The 18,471-nt window shown below is 50.1% G+C and overlaps 6 protein-coding genes across 6 annotated transcripts; 4 read left to right on the forward strand and 2 right to left on the reverse strand.

Annotated features, from left to right (window-relative positions):
- Positions 1-477: 477 nt before the first annotated feature.
- On the forward strand, positions 478-1,166 carry T069G_01485 (ubiquitin-conjugating enzyme domain-containing protein; the record flags this gene model as incomplete). The annotated part of the gene is made up of 4 exons (XM_056168695.1): positions 478-519; positions 585-649; positions 725-949; positions 1,043-1,166. The coding sequence occupies 4 exons, from the start codon at positions 478-480 to the stop codon at positions 1,164-1,166; spliced, it is 456 nt and encodes a 151-aa protein (XP_056034011.1).
- A 1,712-nt stretch (positions 1,167-2,878) lies between these two features.
- On the forward strand, positions 2,879-5,844 carry T069G_01486 (kinesin motor domain-containing protein; the record flags this gene model as incomplete). Its single annotated transcript, XM_056168696.1, has 3 exons — positions 2,879-2,995; positions 3,080-5,496; positions 5,613-5,844. 3 exons carry the CDS (start codon positions 2,879-2,881, stop codon positions 5,842-5,844), a joined length of 2,766 nt encoding a protein of 921 aa, XP_056034012.1.
- Positions 5,845-7,039: 1,195 nt separating this feature from the next.
- T069G_01487 (uncharacterized protein) lies at positions 7,040-8,168 on the reverse strand (the record flags this gene model as incomplete). The annotated part of the gene is made up of 2 exons (XM_056168697.1): positions 7,040-7,981; positions 8,058-8,168. 2 exons carry the CDS (start codon positions 8,166-8,168, stop codon positions 7,040-7,042), a joined length of 1,053 nt encoding a protein of 350 aa, XP_056034013.1.
- A 1,304-nt stretch (positions 8,169-9,472) lies between these two features.
- Positions 9,473-10,677, forward strand: T069G_01488 (leucine carboxyl methyltransferase domain-containing protein; the record flags this gene model as incomplete). The annotated part of the gene is made up of 2 exons (XM_056168698.1): positions 9,473-9,755; positions 9,860-10,677. The coding sequence occupies 2 exons, from the start codon at positions 9,473-9,475 to the stop codon at positions 10,675-10,677; spliced, it is 1,101 nt and encodes a 366-aa protein (XP_056034014.1).
- A 1,178-nt stretch (positions 10,678-11,855) lies between these two features.
- T069G_01489 (transcription initiation factor IID, 18kD subunit domain-containing protein) lies at positions 11,856-13,575 on the forward strand (the record flags this gene model as incomplete). The annotated part of the gene is made up of 3 exons (XM_056168699.1): positions 11,856-11,909; positions 12,597-12,686; positions 12,745-13,575. The coding sequence occupies 3 exons, from the start codon at positions 11,856-11,858 to the stop codon at positions 13,573-13,575; spliced, it is 975 nt and encodes a 324-aa protein (XP_056034015.1).
- An 854-nt stretch (positions 13,576-14,429) lies between these two features.
- Positions 14,430-17,856, reverse strand: T069G_01490 (fusaric acid resistance protein-like domain-containing protein; the record flags this gene model as incomplete). Its single annotated transcript, XM_056168700.1, has 4 exons — positions 14,430-14,451; positions 14,519-14,662; positions 14,720-15,344; positions 15,402-17,856. 4 exons carry the CDS (start codon positions 17,854-17,856, stop codon positions 14,430-14,432), a joined length of 3,246 nt encoding a protein of 1,081 aa, XP_056034016.1.
- Positions 17,857-18,471: the final 615 nt, after the last annotated feature.

Consider the following 18,471-nt stretch of genomic DNA (forward strand, 5'->3'; position numbering starts at 1 on the left):
ATTATCAATCCGGCAACCTTTGGACAAATTATATCGCCTTAACCAGTCTGCCAGATCAGTCCAGACTGTGGCGTCGCTCCACCATTGCCACATTTCTTTCTTCCACGTCTTTCGCGACGCTGATGCGCTGTCACATGACCATGACTAATCTTTTATTTCTCGCCCCGCCATTGGCCCGTACCCTGACGCCGATTCGCCTGAACCGGCGGGCTGTCAAGCGCTGGCCATTAGCTGCTAGTGCCGCTATCAACGCTCTTTGACTCGTGAGCAGGTTCCGATCTTGGCTCAACTTTCTTCCACAGCACCGAGAAAAAGACTTGTCGGTATTTTTGTCAATCTCATCTTTGCTTCATTCAACGCTTTTGCTTCCAACAGTCGACTTGTAATTCGAAAACAGAACTTGAGGAACAATACCGCCACCTCTACTCCAGCCAACTTGCTCTACTCGATTCCTAATCAGGCCCCTTGTCGATAGCCATGTCGACAGCTGCCCGACGCCGGTTGATGCGCGACTTCAAGGTTTGTCTGCATAGACCGGATGGGATATCTTCTGTCTTGTTTGCAGTTTCTAATGATGGTTTCAGCGTATGCAGACCGATCCTCCTGCCGGAGTTTCAGCATCTCCCATTCCCGACAATGTCATGACCTGGTTCGTTGCCCCTCACACCTCCACCACCAAGGACAAGGTGCGATTGCTAACCATGTCTCATCGCCCTCACTACAGGAATGCCGTCATTATTGGGCCAGCCGACACACCATTTGAAGATGGAACATTCCGGCTCGTCATGCAGTTTGAAGAACAATACCCCAACAAGCCTCCTCAGGTCAAATTCATCAGCCAGATGTTCCACCCCAACGTCTACGCCACCGGCGAGCTGTGCTTGGATATTCTACAAAACCGATGGAGCCCAACGTATGATGTCGCTGCCGTGCTGACCAGCATTCAAAGGTATTTGAAGATCTGTTGTGGGAGCCGATCCCTGACCACCTACTCTTGGCTCGATGGCTCATTCGCTGACTTGAACAACTTTTCTTTTTGCAGTCTACTTAACGACCCCAACACCGGCTCACCAGCGAACGTGGAGGCTTCGAACCTATACAAAGATAACCGAAAGGAGTATACTAAGCGCGTACGAGAGACTGTTGAGAGAAGTTGGGAAGACTAAAAAGGCTCACGATAACGCTGGAATGACGAGGACATACGGATAGGCGGCGTCTAGACAGCCACCTATCCGCTTCAGGATATCTGAAGGGGAACTTGGACCTAGCCCCCTCATCGTCTTCGTGCAGTATCTAGAAGACTGGGCTCCCAGCGAGAAGGAGGGAAGGATTCATTGCAGGCGTTTTGGTGCACGATATTGAACTGGTTATACCAAGGAAGAGGGACGAGTGTTCTCGTATCATGTCTTGTTATTTTCTACCTAGGATTCAAGCGTTTGTTTTTTGACATCATCGCCACTCTGACAGGGATTACCAAGTAGTGATTTAGGCGCAGCGGAATGCCAGATGTTTTCGTTTGTCCATGTCAGGCTTCCTATGAGGGATGCTATACCCAAGTACTGATCCACCCCCTTTGTCATCCCCTATCTGCCCCTCTTTCTACAAGTTTGTTGAGTTATGCTCAAAGAAGACCTCAACCTATTGATTGAGCTTCTATTGAACGGAATTCTATTGACCGGGCTTCTATTGACTGAACTGTGGCTTGTGCGAGGGCATCGAGATTTCGGGTATCAATTAGCCAGTCCGCTGCCGCTGCGATTCGGCAGTTCACAAGCCCAATTGGGACCTGGTTGGGTCTACATCCAATCCGCTGCCAGCGTCAGCAACCACTGTCAGGCACAAAAGCGCAAGGTAGTACTGCTAAATCCTGCCGGAGAGTCGATGCTGGTATCTCAAATCCATACCATAATATCACCTGTAATACATCATGGCGCGCTAAGACAAAAAAGAGACCAGCTCGGTGAGCTTCTACGCTGTTGTGGTACCCCATCTAGAGTCGGTATGCAGCAATCCATTGCAGCCCCTGGCGGGCTCGGCGAATATTTTTCTCTAATTCTTTAAATGGTCTTTTTTGTTTCTTTCAGACGAAAAGCAGTTGTGCAATGGAAGAACAATGTGAAACGAAACAAAACGAAACACATCAAAATCAACATGTAAGCATGAAATGTAGAGTCAATGCGATGTCAAGTGCTTCGTATCTCCGGAGGTTGAACAGCATTTGCTGTACCTCCTTTGAAGGCACGTCAAATTGCCTTAGGTAAGCGGATTTGGTGCCTGGCCTAAAAATGCTACTGACGGGTAGTTTAGTGGCACCTGAAGATGTTTAGGGCGCATGTCCAGTGTTTACAGTGCGCTGTAACAGCCCTCTAGGCGTCTGATCTCCAGCCCCTCCCTCCTAGCCCCCAGGGCACTTCCAACCACCACGCGGCGGCTGTTTTTAGCGCGCTTGTCACCTCCCAAACATTGGAACTCTGAGCTTTTGGGCCCCTCCCCGCCAGTCCCTCCCAGACCGCTGCTTTTGCATCCTCCCTAGAACTTCGTGTCTTTGTTCTTGGGGGTTTCCTTTCTTTTTCTTTCCTTCCTTTTCCCTCCCTTACAACGATCCTGCGGCGGGGTTTCTGTTTCTTTTGACCTCTCGCAGCTTCGGTTGGGATCAACCATCTGCTGTTTTTGTTTCTCCTCTCTAGCCCCTCTCTCTCTTCTTTTACCCTCCTGGTAGGGCGGAACACCAGAGCCCGCCATTTGGGTGAAGAGAGAGAAGCCCCCTTCGAGATACCGTTACCTCTGCGTGGCTCAACCGATAACTCAACGGTCGCTTCTCTTCGCCCATGGTTAACAACTTTTCTTGATATCGATATCCTAACGCCATCTGCCCATCATGTCGAACAACAGCATCAAGGTCGTCGCCCGATTCCGGCCTCAGAACCGGATTGAAATCGAATCGGGCGGCAAGCCTATCGTCAGCTTCACTTCGGACGATACTTGTACTCTTGATGTATATTACACCTCTACCCCTATGCTCACTACAGTGTTCATGATGTGGAGAGTTTGTCGCTGACCGTTGCCATGATTTATACAGTCCAAAGAGGCACAGGGCTCCTTCACCTTTGACCGAATCTTTGACATGTCATGTAAACAACAAGACATCTTCGACTACTCCATTCGCCCTACCGTCGACGACATTCTCAATGGCTACAACGGTACTGTCTTCGCCTATGGCCAGACTGGTGCTGGTAAATCATACACCATGATGGGAAGCAACATTGATGATCCCGAGCAGAGGGGTGTTATTCCGCGCATTGTCGAGCAAATCTTTGCCAGCATCATGTCCAGCCCCAGCACCATCGAATACACCGTGCGGGTCAGCTACATGGAGATTTACATGGAGAAGATTCGTGATCTGCTGGCTCCGCAAAATGACAACCTCCCTATTCACGAGGAGAAGAACCGTGGTATCTACGTCAAAGGTCTCTTGGAAATCTACGTCTCCAGCGTCCAAGAGGTGTATGAGGTGATGAGGAGAGGAGGAAACGCTCGAATGGTCTCTGCCACCAACATGAACGCAGAGTCTTCACGATCCCATTCCATCTTCGTCATCACCATCACCCAGAAGAACGTCGAGTCTGGTTCAGCGAAGAGCGGCCAGCTGTTCTTGGTCGATTTGGCCGGTAGTGAAAAGGTTGGCAAGACTGGCGCCAGCGGTCAGACGCTTGAGGAAGCCAAAAAGATCAACAAAAGTTTGAGTGCCTTGGGCATGGTCATCAACGCCCTGACCGATGGCAAATCCCACTACGTGCCCTACCGAGACTCCAAATTGACCCGTATCCTGCAAGAATCTCTGGGTGGTAACAGTCGAACCACTCTCATCATCAACTGCTCACCCAGTAGTTATAACGATGCTGAAACTTTGGGAACGCTAAGATTCGGTACCAGAGCGAAATCCATCAAAAACAAGGCCAAGGTCAACGCCGAGCTCAGTCCTGCCGAGCTCAAAGCCCTCCTCAAGAAAGCTCAGGGCCAAGTTACCAACTTCGAGTCCTATATTTCCAACCTCGAGGGCGAAGTTCAGCTGTGGCGAGCTGGAGAGGCTGTGCCCAAAGACAAGTGGGTTCAGCCGATTGCCGATGGAGTTTCCGCAGCCAAGGCTGAGGCAAGAGCACCGCGGCCCTCGACTCCCTCACGGCTTACAGAGAGTCGCTCCGAGACTCCTATTGCCTCTGATCGTGCTGGTACTCCTAGCATAACATTGGAAAAGGACGAACGGGAAGAGTTCCTACGCCGTGAAAATGAGCTTCAAGATCAAATTTCTGAGAAAGAATCGCAGGCTGCGGCTGCCGAGAAGCTGCTTCGCGAGACCAAGGAGGAGCTCTCCTACTTGAAGGAGCACGACAGCAAAATGGGCAAGGAGAATGAGAAGCTTACAACAGAAGTTAATGAATTCAAGATGCAACTCGAGAGACTAAATTTTGAGGGCAAAGAGGCCCTCATCACCATGGACGCTCTCAAGGAGGCCAACTCAGAGCTCACTACTGAATTGGACGACATAAAGCAGCAGCTGCTTGACGCCAAAATGAGCGCCAAGGAGACGGGTGCAGCTCTTGATGAAAAGGAAAAGAAGAAGGCAGAGAAGATGGCCAAGATGATGGCCGGCTTCGAACTCGGGACTGACGTATTCAGCGACAACGAGAAATCCATCGCGGAGACTATCAAGCACATTGATGCTCTGCTTGAACAGAGCACAATTGGCGACCACATCGCGCCAGACGAGTTTAAGCTGCTCCGAGCAAAGATGGTCGAAACCCAAGGCATCGTGAGGCAAGCAGAGCTGTCCATGTACAGCGGGTCGTCCAACGACTTGGATGCCCGACGGAGACAGGAGCTCGAAGCCAGATTAGAGGCTTTGCAGCAAGAATACGAGGATGTGTTGGCTCGCGGCCTTAGCGAAGCCGACGTCGAGGAGGTCAAGGCGCGACTGGAGGCCACCTACGCTAAGCGCGAGAAGTCTCAGGAGCAGCTCGTCGAGGAGCTCAAGGCCGACCTCAACCAGAAAGCGTCAGAGAACGCAAGAATGAAGACCCTCATCGAGGAGCTACAGCAGCGCGTCAAGTCTGGTGGCACCGCTTCCATGGCAAACGGCAAGACTGTCCAACAGCAGATTGCAGAGTTTGATGTCATGAAGAAGAGTCTCATGCGAGACTTGCAAAACCGCTGCGAGCGCGTTGTCGAGTTGGAGATTTCTCTCGATGAGACTCGCGAGCAGTACAACAACGTGCTGCGATCTTCCAACAACCGGGCCCAGCAGAAGAAAATGGCCTTTTTGGAGCGGAACTTGGAGCAACTCACCCAAGTTCAGCGCCAGCTTGTTGAGCAGAATTCTTCTTTGAAGAAGGAGGTTGCTATTGCAGAGCGCAAGCTGATTGCGAGAAATGAGCGCATCCAGAGCCTGGAGAGTCTGCTGCAAGATAGTCAGGAGAAGATGGCAACGGCCAATCACAAGTATGTATCCCCGAGCTCCCCCCTTTTTTCATTGCCCACGACAGTACATCAACATAGTGCTACGAGTGAAACATGCTTGAAAAAGCTTGATGCTGACCTAGACTCCTTTAAACTAGGTTCGAGGTCCAGCTTGCCTCCGTCAAGGAGCGCCTCGAGGCTGCCAAAGCTGGCAGCACCCGTGGGCTCGGTGGTGCCGGCGGCGGCTTCAGCTTCTCTAATGCTGGCAGCCGCATTGCCAAGCCTCTCCGTGGCGGCGGCGGCGATGCCCCTGCGACTCCCACGATCCAAGGTGGTGACGGGACTCCCACCAGCAGCAAGCGCGGTAGTTGGTTCTTCAATAAGTCGTAGATTTCCTGCGCGCTTTTGCTTTCTCCGGGCGGCGTTTTGAGTACACTAGAGGCGGTTTTACACACTTGGAACCTTCCATACCCACCCCCTCACTCTCTCCCTCGCTTTCACCCTCCTTCTTCACCTTTTCTCACTCTTCCTTCCCACGCATATGCCGTGCTGACTTTGCTGGTTAAGGCTTTTTCCGCTTTTGATTTCCTCCTTTGCTTTGTATCTTTTGATATGTATTGCTGTTTCTTCAACCCCCTCACCCTTGTCTGCATTTTAAAACAAAGAGAAAAAAAGAACAAAAGAACAAAAAAAGGTGAAGCGAGGATGATGAAGAGGGGGAGGGCGTGTGTCCGCGCTATATACATTGTGGCGAGATCAAGAGCAACGAATGACGATTGTTGGATTCTGGGTTTTTATGACTTTTGACGGTTGTGTATTTGACTGAGAGAGCGAGACACAAATGCAATGAATGAGCAAACAAAAGACAGAGACGGAAATAAATCAAGAGCAAAGAGAGAAAACGGGCCGTAGGGCAAGGTAGAGAGTTATCTATAGTTGGAGTTACGCGGTTGGGGAGGGTTATATATGATAAAGATGTCACGCATGAAAGAGTAAAGAGTTAAATTACATGAGATACAAATCAGAATCTTACTTATGACGAGTAACTATGTACATACTTGTGAGTGCATCTGCTCTTTGCTCCATGCACACTCCGTGTAATTCCTTGTAATTTTTTGTATGTATGTTCACTATAATGATAGCGACCGAAAGGGGCTCCCCATCTGGAAACTCGCAGCATGAACATTACGAGAGTGGCTATTCGGCATACTCAAATTGTTATTCGGTATCTCATGTCTTAAATTGAAAGCTAGTGATGATATCAAGTATTGGAGGAATATAGCTATGATATCAGAGAAATTTAGTCATAATATCAAGTATTTTATAGCTACAGTAGCAGATCCTAAAAAAAAAAAAAAAGCAATGGTTGCAGAAAATAGTGACAGTAGCAGATATTTGAGGAACCTGGTATCTACTACCTAAGTAAGTACCGCGCAGTGCCTATCAACAAAAGACTTTCCTCCGCATTCTATTTCAGCACTTGAAATCCATGCAGTTGCTTGTAGATAGCCAACTTTGGGTGATAAATAGCTAGTCCCATTTAATAGGCATTATCATGGGAGCCATTGTGTTGTAGAGCGAACAATCAGGTGCTCTTTGTGCCAGCCTTGATAATGGCAAGGGCGGTAGGGATAATAAAGACCCACGACAAAAGAGAAACGAAAGCAAAGATGCCCACAATCTTGGCGTAGAGGATAACCACTCGTCGCCAGGCGGCCTTGGAAAAGGTAGACCAAGCGTCGCTAATGGTGGCATAGCCAAGTCCACCAACAACCGCGGGCTCAACCTTACCCTCAAAGGATCGGTCGAAGGGGATGATGGGGTCTTCGTCCTCGGGCAGGAGCGAAGCCTGGATGCGGACGACAACAACCCGGGCGGGGATGATTACGACGACGTACAGCATTGTGCTGAGGAGGGTGTATACCGTAGCCTTGATCAGATAAGCAATGTTGCCGTCGCGAAGAGCGTCGGAGGCACCGCTGGACTTCTTCAAGTTGTCGAGAGTCGGGGCATCGAAGCCAATGAGGACAGCAAGCAGGTAGGGAACCCACTTGTGTACCTGAGTTGCGGCCCAGTAAATCACGATAGCCTTCCAGGTGGCATCAAAGGCGCGCTTGAAAGGAGGCAGGCGGCGCCAGAACCTCCGAGGAGAGGGATGTGAGATGACAATGTGAACCCAGGCAGTTGCAAACTGAACCAGGACCAAGGAGGCCAGAAGTTCGGCAAAGGGCTTAACAGGACCCCAGGAGAAGATGGAGGCGACGATGCCTGTGAGGACGCTCTGGGTAAAAGCACACATGAATCCACGCGTGTTGGCCCTCCACCCGCCATGCGAAGTCAAGAGACGGTTGATGGATCGAAGAGAAGAAGTCACTGTTCGGGCGGCGCCATCAGTAGGCTTGGCCGTAGAGCCAACAGTGGCCTCCTCATCGTTGCCTCCGTTGATAGGAAGGGGTTCGTAGGCAGGAGGGTTCTCATCTTCAATAATGGTGAAGACAGGGTAAATGTGGAACAGGGTGTAGTTGACCTAGAGGTACATCAAGGTTAGTGGACATGATATCGATTTCACTGATATCGATCTCAACAGCGGAGGGGAAACCTACCAGGAACGAGATAGGTAGCAGAATCAGGAAGTTGACAAGAATCAGAGGCCAGCCCCATGCAGGCATGCTGAAGTCCACCTGTTCGCCTCCTTCATAGACTGTCCAAGCCATTGTGATGGATGGCAAAACGGAATCTCCGGGCTTTCAAACGAGAGACAGATGCACTAATAAGAAAAGCGTCACGACAGCCACACGCGATGGACTTTCGCTTTGTTTGGCAAGTTCCAAAGACAAAGAGTACAAAAGAACGAGACTAAAGAAAGTTCAATTCGCGCTGATGGTTGGGGGAAAACAAGACGCTTTATAATGGAGGCAAACCAGATTCTCGGTGGGCTGTCAGGAAGGGGTCACCCCAGTCCAAACGGCTCCAAACGGCGTCAACTAGGCAGCACTGCCCTCCACCCACGGGAAGCCCATCCTGTTTCGACAAGCTCGTGTACACCCATTAGCTGGTAAGCCCGGACTATTGGGAGACGCGGCAAAAGCTTTTCGCTTGCTCGTGCCTTTCGGCCATTTCTGCTTCGGGACAAATAAGCTACTGTAGTATCGAGGGGCGCCAAACAACGGCCTTTGCCCGAAGCAGCGCTGTTGAATTATTTCTTACCGGCGCGCGCGAATCACATCACTTGCAGCGCCCAATGCTGGCGTGGAACGTGCATGAGATTGCGTCTCAACTACGATGGTGTGGATGAGGTACATTGTATCATGCTGTCTCGTGAACAATTTATGAACAATCCTTTGTTCAACGGCTGCTTGCATCGAGGTTGGAATGAGTTGACCCGTGCATCCGCCGAATTTTGTCTCGTGAAATTGAGCGTTGGCGAGTCAGCATCTCTCGGTGTCCGGCAAGCGCTGCCTATGTAAGTGGGTATGCTCTGATACTGCAGTAAAGCGATTGAGAGAAAGAGAACCTAAAATAAGAAAAAGAAGTCCCAGCGACAGTTTCAGGCGCCATGTTGCCAACTGGAGTCAATATTGGCGAGCTGTTGGAATTTCTCAAAGCACCGGAAATGTGGAAGAGGATGGAAATGAAGAAGAGCACGAAAAAAAAAAAAAAAAAAAAAAAAAAAAAAGACAAAGAACGTCAAGTCTTGCTCGTACCTGGGCAGACAATGTCGTGCGTGATTCTGATTTGATTCTTTTCTTTGTTAGCGCTGGCGGGCGATTCACGCGGCAGGCGCTGACGACGAGATGCCCCGCCAATTCCCTCGCAAAAGAGCTGAAGTGGGGCGGCAGCTTCACCTGTCACTCGGTATTTCGAATTGATGTACTTTTCCACGAAACTCAGAGTGGGCAGTTACATATGCTTTTACATACCTACCTACCTAGTAACACTTATCTCTCTTTATTCATCACCTTTATATCCAATCCCTTGAGACCTCAAATCTTCCGACATGCCCTGAGACCGTGATTCAATGTCAGCGCCATCCATCCCCAATCTTCTCTCTCTCCGGGCCAGAGGCGGTCGGGGCCGAACCCGAGGCCGGGGGCAAGGACGCGGAGGTTTTGGAACCGGCGCCGAAGCTCCTGCTTCTCGCGGCCAGGCACATGATTCAGTTATCCAGGGAACCGATACGGATGCGGCCGTGTCGAGGTTGAGTGCCGTCGATACGGGCTATCTCAGTGATCCATACGCGCGGTATTTTGTGTCTGCTTTTGATGGTCCACCGGCAAGACGATTCCCCATCATCAACAGAGGTTGGTATCCCATATGTCCAGGACCTCTTACTTGGTCGACTCCCTCTTCGCTTCACATCTTCCCTTTTCGTCGGAATAACTTTGTGGCTCACATCCCGCTACAGGAACATACACGCGTACAACAGCTATAGATAACCTTGTTCACTCGTTCCTTGCAGGAACCGAGGGAGAAGAGCAGCAGGGACAAGTCACGAGGCAGATAGTATCTCTAGGTGCTGGCACCGATACCAGGCCTTTCCGGCTCTTTAGTCAACAAAGCCATCCACAGCTAGTTTATCATGAGATTGACTTTTCAGTAACAAGTGCCAAGAAGCTCAAGACGGTTGAAGCAGTGCCGTCTTTGGCCAGCATCTTGACCAACCGATCAACGGGAGACACAGGCAGCTGGTCAAGCCAGCCGTTGAATGGAGAGTATTTCTGCCACGGGCTAGATATCCGTCGGCTATCACCTGCGGCTACCGACATTCTACCTGGGCTTCGCACCGACGTCCCTACTCTCATCCTCTCAGAATGCTGTCTCTGCTATCTCTCTCAGGAGGAATCAGAGGGTGTGCTCGAGTATTTCTCCTCTCGGATACCTAATATCTCCGTCGTAATCTACGAGCCGATTCACCTTGGAGATCCTTTTAGTGATACCATGGTATCAAACTTGGCAGCGAGGAATATTCACATGCCTAGCCTCGAGCGCCGCAGAGACGAAGCAGACGAAGCGGCTCGGCTTAAACGAATGGGGTTTGAGACCACCCGTCAATTGACTATTGATCGCTTATGGAGCAAATGGGTGAATGCCGAAGAGAAGGAGAGAGTAGACAGGCTTGAAGGACTAGATGAAATCGAGGAGTGGCAACTACTTGCAGGACACTATGCCGTTGTATGGAGTTTTAGAGGAGACGGATTCGAGGGGTGGAGAGGCATTGAATAAGAGCAATTGCCGTGCAATGACACACTACATCGGTAGTTCCTGAGCCTGATCCTCATTGCATCGCCATGGAACCTTTGTTAGTTGCAGAGCGAAACGGATATCAAGTGTTGAAGGCTAGCCTGCATATTAGCCTTGCCTGATTGTTTGCTATGCGCCATTTCTCGCTTATCGGAGCCTTGCAGGCTGCATACATATCGTTGAAGATTAATGCCCTGCTGTAGGGATGGCTTGTATATCCATAATGGGACTCGGTAGATTGAATCTCAGCCAGAATACGACTTCTATCTTAGGAATTATCTTGAACTAGCCCAGGAGCTGACTACTATATGTTTGGCCCTCGCAGCTCGTACTGATTCTTCATACTGTATGAAGGATTGTCTTCATACATCGCTAGTGTGATACAACTGGGTTATCACTTGGTAGACAGTTGGCAGCCTGTTTTATACCACAACACCCTGCAGCAAGCATCTGCACCATAAAAGAGCATGATATTTGCCCATAGCACACAGAAATACCATCGGACAAAACATTCCGCCATTTTACCAGCAGTGAGACACTGTAATTTCTCCAAGTCCAGATGCTGGTATTACTCACGTGATCATATGAGATAAGCCGGAGTGTGTCTAGCAACTCAACAGCGCCGCTTCAGGGGGTGCAGTTAGCATACTTTACTGCTAACGACACTTGGGCTCTGACTCTGTGTCGCGTTTAAGCGTCTCATTTCTAAACCTCATTATTTTGCTCCAACGTTGCTTCATCCGTTCATTTTCTTGGAATCCGTTTGCTCGAAGTCGCTCTGCAGTGATTATATTCAATCGCTTGCCCTTGCTTCTCCTCCTTATATCTTTCTTTGACGCCTTGGAATGAAGAATCCTTTATAGCCGACGACCCATCAATTTCGGTGCGATTTTGCGGCCAGAGGTGCCATATCAATTCTTTGCGAGGCCGCGCATATTTTGCGAGTTGGCGGCTCAAAAGATTCGGATTTCTCTGCTTATATACCCGGCTTTGATATAAGACGAAATTCTACGACGCTCAAAGGGGTTGCAAGGGCGCAAGGCTGGGCGTCGCATTCAAGGGAGAGAGGCTGGTGCCTTGGGACGCGCGCCGGCTTACAGGTTGCGAACTGATACTCACAGAAAGAGAAGGAAACTGTTTGATTGGGAATCACCGCAAAGATGGCTGATTCAAGTATTGCAAAGGCGTATAAATATCGCCAGGAGATTAGTCAGGTAAGAATCCGCTTTCATTCATACTTCACCGGGCTGTTTCGCGGAGGGATGAGCCCTCAGAAGTCTGAGATGAGCTCACTATCAAGCACTTTATGATGAGGATTTACACTTCATTATCGCCTCGTCTATCATTACTACTGGACAATATCACTTCAACATGAGATTTATCATTTCTTTTCATGCCTATATACCCTTGATTGTGTATATGCGCTTGGTTATCGCAGTTACTGGCCACGGGCAACCAGGAAAGGGGGCCACTGGAAGTGTGCATCTCATTACTACTCCCTTCATAGGAAGCAACTCAGCTTTACTTTCAGCACTCATAACGATTAGGTGCCATTAGAGTCTCATGACAAACGCCTTATGCAAACCACGTTGCCCAACACCTGGCAATGCTGGCCTTGCGGCTTCATCGCACCGCTGCCAAGTGGCAAGCTCAGCCGACATGATTGAACACATATTGAACTCCAGCGGAAATTTTGCTTTCTGAACCATCTCACATCTCTCTTCACATATCCCTCACCCACTCTTTACTCCCCTCATTCTCCCCGAGGCATCTAGCCTCGCCGCTCCCTCATCATGGGTTTCAGTGAATACATATACTTGAACGGGCACAGATATCGATTGAGATCCGGATTTCTGTCTCGCCTTTCTAGACGCGCGATAAGGATTGACACTTTCCAACAGATGATGTACGTCTCTGGCGAAACTGCAGAGCCCTCCGTCGAAACCACTGGTATCATTGAAGATATCGTCCGGCAGCAGGTCATTGAACTGGTATACTTCTCCTTCTCTTTTCACTTCACTAGTTCATTCAACTCACTATCTCTCCCAGCTACGAAATTGCACTGAGCTCGCCGCCCGGCGTGGCTCAAAGTCCATCAGCACAAACGACCTCATCTTCCAAATCCGCCATGACCACGCCAAAGTATCCCGCCTCCGCACATTTCTCTCCTGGAAGGACGTTCGCAAAAACGTCAAGGACTCTGATGACAAGGGCGCCGACGCAGACATTGCCGCCGGTGACGATGCAGTCGGCGGCGTAGTCCCTGGAGGCCCCGTGGACGAGGCGGCCAAGAAGAACAAGAAAGCCAAGGTCGGCCTCCCCTGGGATCCGTCATCCTTCTACTCAGTCGAGGTCCCCGAGCGCGACGACGAGGAGGACGAAGAAGAGGAGGAGATGAACTACATCACGCTTCAGCGGCTGCGCAAGGCCGACGAGCGCACAAAGGCCATGACCCGCGAGGAATACGTGACGTGGTCGGAATACCGTCAGGCATCCTTCACCTGGCGCAAGGGCAAGCGTTTCCGTGAGTGGGCCGGCTTCGGCGTTGTTACGGACAGCAAGCCGTCAGACGACATCGTTGATATCCTCGGCTTCCTCACCTTTGAAATGGTCCAGACCCTGACCGAAGTCGCGCTCAAGGTCAAGGAGCAGGAGGACATCTCGCGCGCCCAGACCGGCGCCTCCACGGGCGATTCCGGCCCGAACAAGAAGCGCAAGCACCAGCAGGGCCTTTTCGACCCCCCCAGCGAAGGCCGTTCGCCAATCGAGCCCAGACACGTCCAGGAGGCCTTTCGGCGGTTTCAGCAGAGACCCAAGAAGACTCGGGCTATGCTCAACGGCACGAGGTTGGCACAACATACGACGCTTAACATTATTTAACTCGGATTTCTTTCCTTCTTCCTCTCTTCCGCCTCCTCCTTCTCTTTATTCTCATATACTTTTCTCTTGTGTTTCCTTGACGCTTCAATGTCGGTTTTTCTTTTGGTCTCTTGTTTCTGGATTTGTGTTTCTGGTTACCTGTTTCAACACGGAGTTTTGAGTTCCACAATCGGTATATATAGGTACGCATTTGCAGTAAGGGTTCAAGGTTGCCTTTACCACAGAAGGATTGGCTATTATAGAGCCGAGACTTCTGGATATCGACAATCTCGGCTTTTTTTTTGGCCTTTTGGTCTAATGATGGCACGTCTTGAGCTGTTTCATTTTCCAAGATTTATATAGTTGGCTCGTTGCTTGTCTCGTTGCTTGTCTCGTCTTCTATTAGGGACGGCACATCTGATTAATTCATTGTATTATTACACTTGTATTCTAAACTGCGTTTCGTGAAAAGCCTAGCGCTCAGTGACATTCAACCCAGTTGAAAAAGAAAAACGCCTTCCCTCTATCTATTCATTATTCATACCCATAACCATTAATGTACGCTCATCGCAAACTGGTGATTGTTGACCTCCTCCTTCTTGCAGTCCCATTGCCCTGCCAAAGTCGAGAATTGACCCTCTGCAAGCTAATAGGCACTCCCCCTAGATTCTCCTCATATATACTCTCTCTTCTGGGCCTAGGTCGAGTCGCAGAATCCTCGCCTTGTGGTCTATGATTTGATGCCTCGGAGTGAACAGCAACAGAGTCAATCCGCCTTAGGGCAAAATCCTGTACTTCTCCCGCCCCTCCTTGCAGAGAAACGCCGCTTTGGTGAGCCGTTGATGAGCTGCTAGATGTGTTTGAGCGAGCCCTCGTTAAAGATTCTTCCCGAGAATCCTTCATTTGCGCATAGTGTGTTGGCCTCTCCAACATTCCAGAACGAAATGCATTGACTCCCACTAACATCTTGACCAGCTCAACCAATTCTTCTAGATACTCGACGATTTCCATCTGACCAGCAGCACTAGCATTCCAAGAGAGGAAGTTGTGCTTGGTAATCAAACGAGCTATCTTCTCGTTTGCCTGGTCTTCGCACTCACTCGCGCTCCTGCAGTGGCTGGCATGGCTTACGGTTGGCGTTACCGGAGTCGACATCGACGCTTGCGATGTGATAATCTCACGGACCCGGTGTATCAGCCGCAGATGCGCTACACGAGCCGAGGGAATAAATTGCGGGAGCGGAAGCCAAGTCGTCAGTGCCTCGTTAACGGAAAACAGCATTAGGGTGCAGCTTGCCGCCATGCTTCGTCGATACGTATAAGCTTGCGGATTCAGTGCCTCCAAGACAGAGGAACCATAAGCCCTTCGGAGCTGTACGACGTTGTCCATCCGATCAATGATCTGGTGAAGCACATAGACAATCTCCGTGTAGATGGGCGCAAGCTTCTTAAAGCTTCCTTTCAGGCGGGGTTCGGAAGAACAAAACGGGAGAAACGTCTCGGCGGCTGCAAGTGAGGCTTGAGCCTTTTCGCGCCATCTGTCAAACCGACGGTGCAGTTTTGGAGAGCGAGGATCAACGATTTCGGGCCCGTCAACACCCACGGACATGGCGCCCTGCATATTCTGGATATGCCGTACGCAGGCAGACAAAGATTCTACCAAGCGATCTCGTGCACGCACCGGAGAAATCGACACTTCTACCAAGGTAGCAGTAACACCTCCAACTATAAATGCTATGAGACGCTTGTAGTAAACCTCGTGTGATGGCTCCGTATTGATATTCGCTGACGCTGGTGAAAACGGTCAGACAGATAATGAGAGTGCGTGAGGAGGGTGGGAAGGCTTACCTAGGGCGACGACATTTATTGATATAATGGCCGCTGCTCCAGCTTTGACGTATTTTGTTGCCACATGGATATAGGCAGAAGGCAGCAGCGTGAAAGCGAGGACCACGACCGTTATTGCCCTGCTCCCCCCCGCGATAACAAATGAGACATATCCAGCAGTACAGCCAAGAACAAGCCCAATAAGCCGAACAACAAAGGTTACCAAGGACGTGCCGATGGCCACTTCAAATATGAATATCAACTGCAGGGGAGCCCAAACGCCGTGGACATCCCCGTACCATGCGTTCCAAGATGGCACAAAGGCTGGCCAGCTGACAAGAAAGACGGCAAAGGAGAGCTTTAGTGCATAGGCAAGATCATCGGAATCTTGAGCCCACTCTAGCACATCTGCCGCTTTACCTCGAAGCCATAAAATCTGACTATCAGAAGAGTCTTGTCCTCTCTTATCATTCTGTTTGTATTGTGGGTGTTTCTCTCCCTTCTTCTCCTTCTTTTTGTTCTTGGTGTTTCTATTTCTCAGCGACTTCAAGATTTGAGAGGCAGTTGTAGAACCAGCTTCCTCATCAGGCATTCTCTGTCTGGGCTGCGCTTCGCTATCAAGGATATTGCTAGAATCTTTAGGTTCGGAGACGTTGCCAACCAAATCTCCTCGACGTGCGGCTTGCCTCGCGCCTTCGGGTAGAACCATTGAATCGCGCTCTCCGGCAGTACGTAGCCACTTCCGAAGACTTGAATAGTGAGGGATCCAGATGCTCAGCCGATCATGGCGGCGTTGCCTCTGGTCTACCAGTTGACGAGCATGGCGGAGCATTTTCAAGATGTGCGTTGAGGATTGGCGAAAGGCCAGTAGAAACGATGAGACGAGAAAAGTCTCCATGCGAGGCATGAAATCGAGCGCCAGGCCCGTTTCTTGCATGGCAATAAGCTTGAGCTGTTCGGTGGATTGTTCATCGAATAACGTCAGAGCATCCGTGAAGAGGTCGACCCGCAGGTCAATCTCCTCCAAGTGTATGCCTCGAGGGGTAGGAGCACCAGAAGGCAGAGTGGGAACATCGTAGCAATATGCCAAACAAGATATCAGGAGAGCCACTGCTTCATTTGTAGAGGCCTGGAATTCTTGTATAGGAGCTCGTAGTCGCATGACAATTGATTCTAGAAGCTTTGCGCTACTCAATTCAATCTGCCTGTTCAGCTTGATGTAGTCGACTCTACTCGATGGAGCGGTTGAGTTTCTCGCTCTCGATCTCGATCTCGTACCAGAGTTGAGTCTGAGGTTTGCTTCTGGGACGCTGGACGCTGGCGTGGCAGATCCATCTAAAGCACTCACGCACCCAGGCGATTGAACCATATCATCATCATCCGCTAAACTGCTCTCTTCCATGCCATCATCGTCAAGGACGATGAACTTGTTTTCACAGGCGCCAATCAGTGTAATGATACTTTGAGAAAGATGGCTCATGAGATCAACACTGATAGGCTTCATGTCGCTTGGTGCAAGGGGTGAGATGGATATCTCAAAATTGACTTCGTTTTGAGCAGTTTTGCACGATGTAAGTTTGGAACGGATTATGGGTTTCCTCTCCGTCAATGACGCGAGTGTAGTCGCATGCAGTGGTGACCTGGATACCGCGGTGGCAGAGGTGGCCGGTAGAAAGGGGTTGGGGAATGGGGCAGAGAACTTGCGCCAGTAGCGGATAGCGAGCTGCTTAATTTGCCGCATCTGTTGCTGTTGTTGATGTTGTTGCTTGGTGCCATTATCATTGGCATGAGGTATATTGAGAGGCTGGCCTTGGTTCTGAGATTCGATACGATCTCCTCCAGGCGTAACAAACCAGTGGGTAGCGCGCTCCAGTGTCTCGACCATTTCAGAGAGGGCACTGATGGTAGAAGTACCCAGATAGCTACTGGAAAACTCGGGGAATATGGCGACGTTGGCGAAAAACATGACTCCGACGCCAATGAGGATTGGCACATAGATTGTTGTATACAAAGTGGGCGTGGCCACAGTTGGTGCTGTGAGCAGCGTGATGGCGGGCAGGATGACAAACAAGACAAATAAGAACAATCGAGGAGTAGACGATCTCAGGTAGCCATGGAGCAAGGTACATGCGAGATAGAAGAGGGCCCGAATAGTAAAAGCAGCAGGCTTGTTGGTGTCGTAGACCAAACTCGCCAGATATAAGCCCAATATACACCACGACAAGCCCAGGCCCGAGCCAAAGATGATCATGATGATGTTCTCAATGACGACGCCCATTCGTTGTGCTGGATGTGCAAAGGCAACAACCATTGGTATAAGAAAAGTCGACCAACTCCTGATTTGGGGAAGAATGGCAATGATGGTGCAAATAACACACGCTATGAAATCCTTGAGAATCCGCTGCCAAAGGGCCTTGGTGCCGCAGTCGCCCCAAATCACGGTGACGGTCCTGCGTAGGAGCTTTGCCATGGCCATGACGAATAGCGTTGCTTCTGTAACCACATTATCTTTGGTCAAAAGGCTCCGGACTGGTTTTGAGTAGCTCTTGAGTGCCTGTCGCTTGGAATTGAAATTGACCCGGGGCAGACCGGAGAGGTAAAACGGACGTCTCTCGGCAAGGCGATAAAGGATTGCGAGAGTGTGACTGATTAACTGATGATGGCTGCAGGAGGATACCGGGGTAGGAGCTTCATCTGTCTTTTTTTTATCGGCCTGGAGCTTTCAATTGGACTCCGAGCTGAATGGGGAGGGTGGGAAGAGGAAGAAGGACGAGGAAAAGGCGGAGAGAACAGATCAATCAGTTATATATCAAAGTTGTATCAAATCCCATTCAATTGTTTGAGATTTAAAAGATGAAGGAAAATCAGGTTTGGCGAGATCGGCAATCGGTGAGAGGTCATGCTCTTTTTCCTAAGGGGGGTGAGTCGTCGATCCAAGAAGCAGGAAGGGAAAAGATCCGAAAAGCTGGATTGATCAGGCCACTGAGCTTAAGGCATTGACAGTTAGACTAGAGTAGCTGGGATTCCTAACTACAGTGGAGTCGGGCGCTAGAGCATGTGTGTGTGTGGCAGCGTTGCTCTGTAATGTTGA

The sequence above is a fragment of the Trichoderma breve genome, chromosome 1 (genome assembly GCF_028502605.1).
Source record: "Trichoderma breve strain T069 chromosome 1, whole genome shotgun sequence".
Lineage (NCBI taxonomy): Eukaryota > Fungi > Ascomycota > Sordariomycetes > Hypocreales > Hypocreaceae > Trichoderma > Trichoderma breve.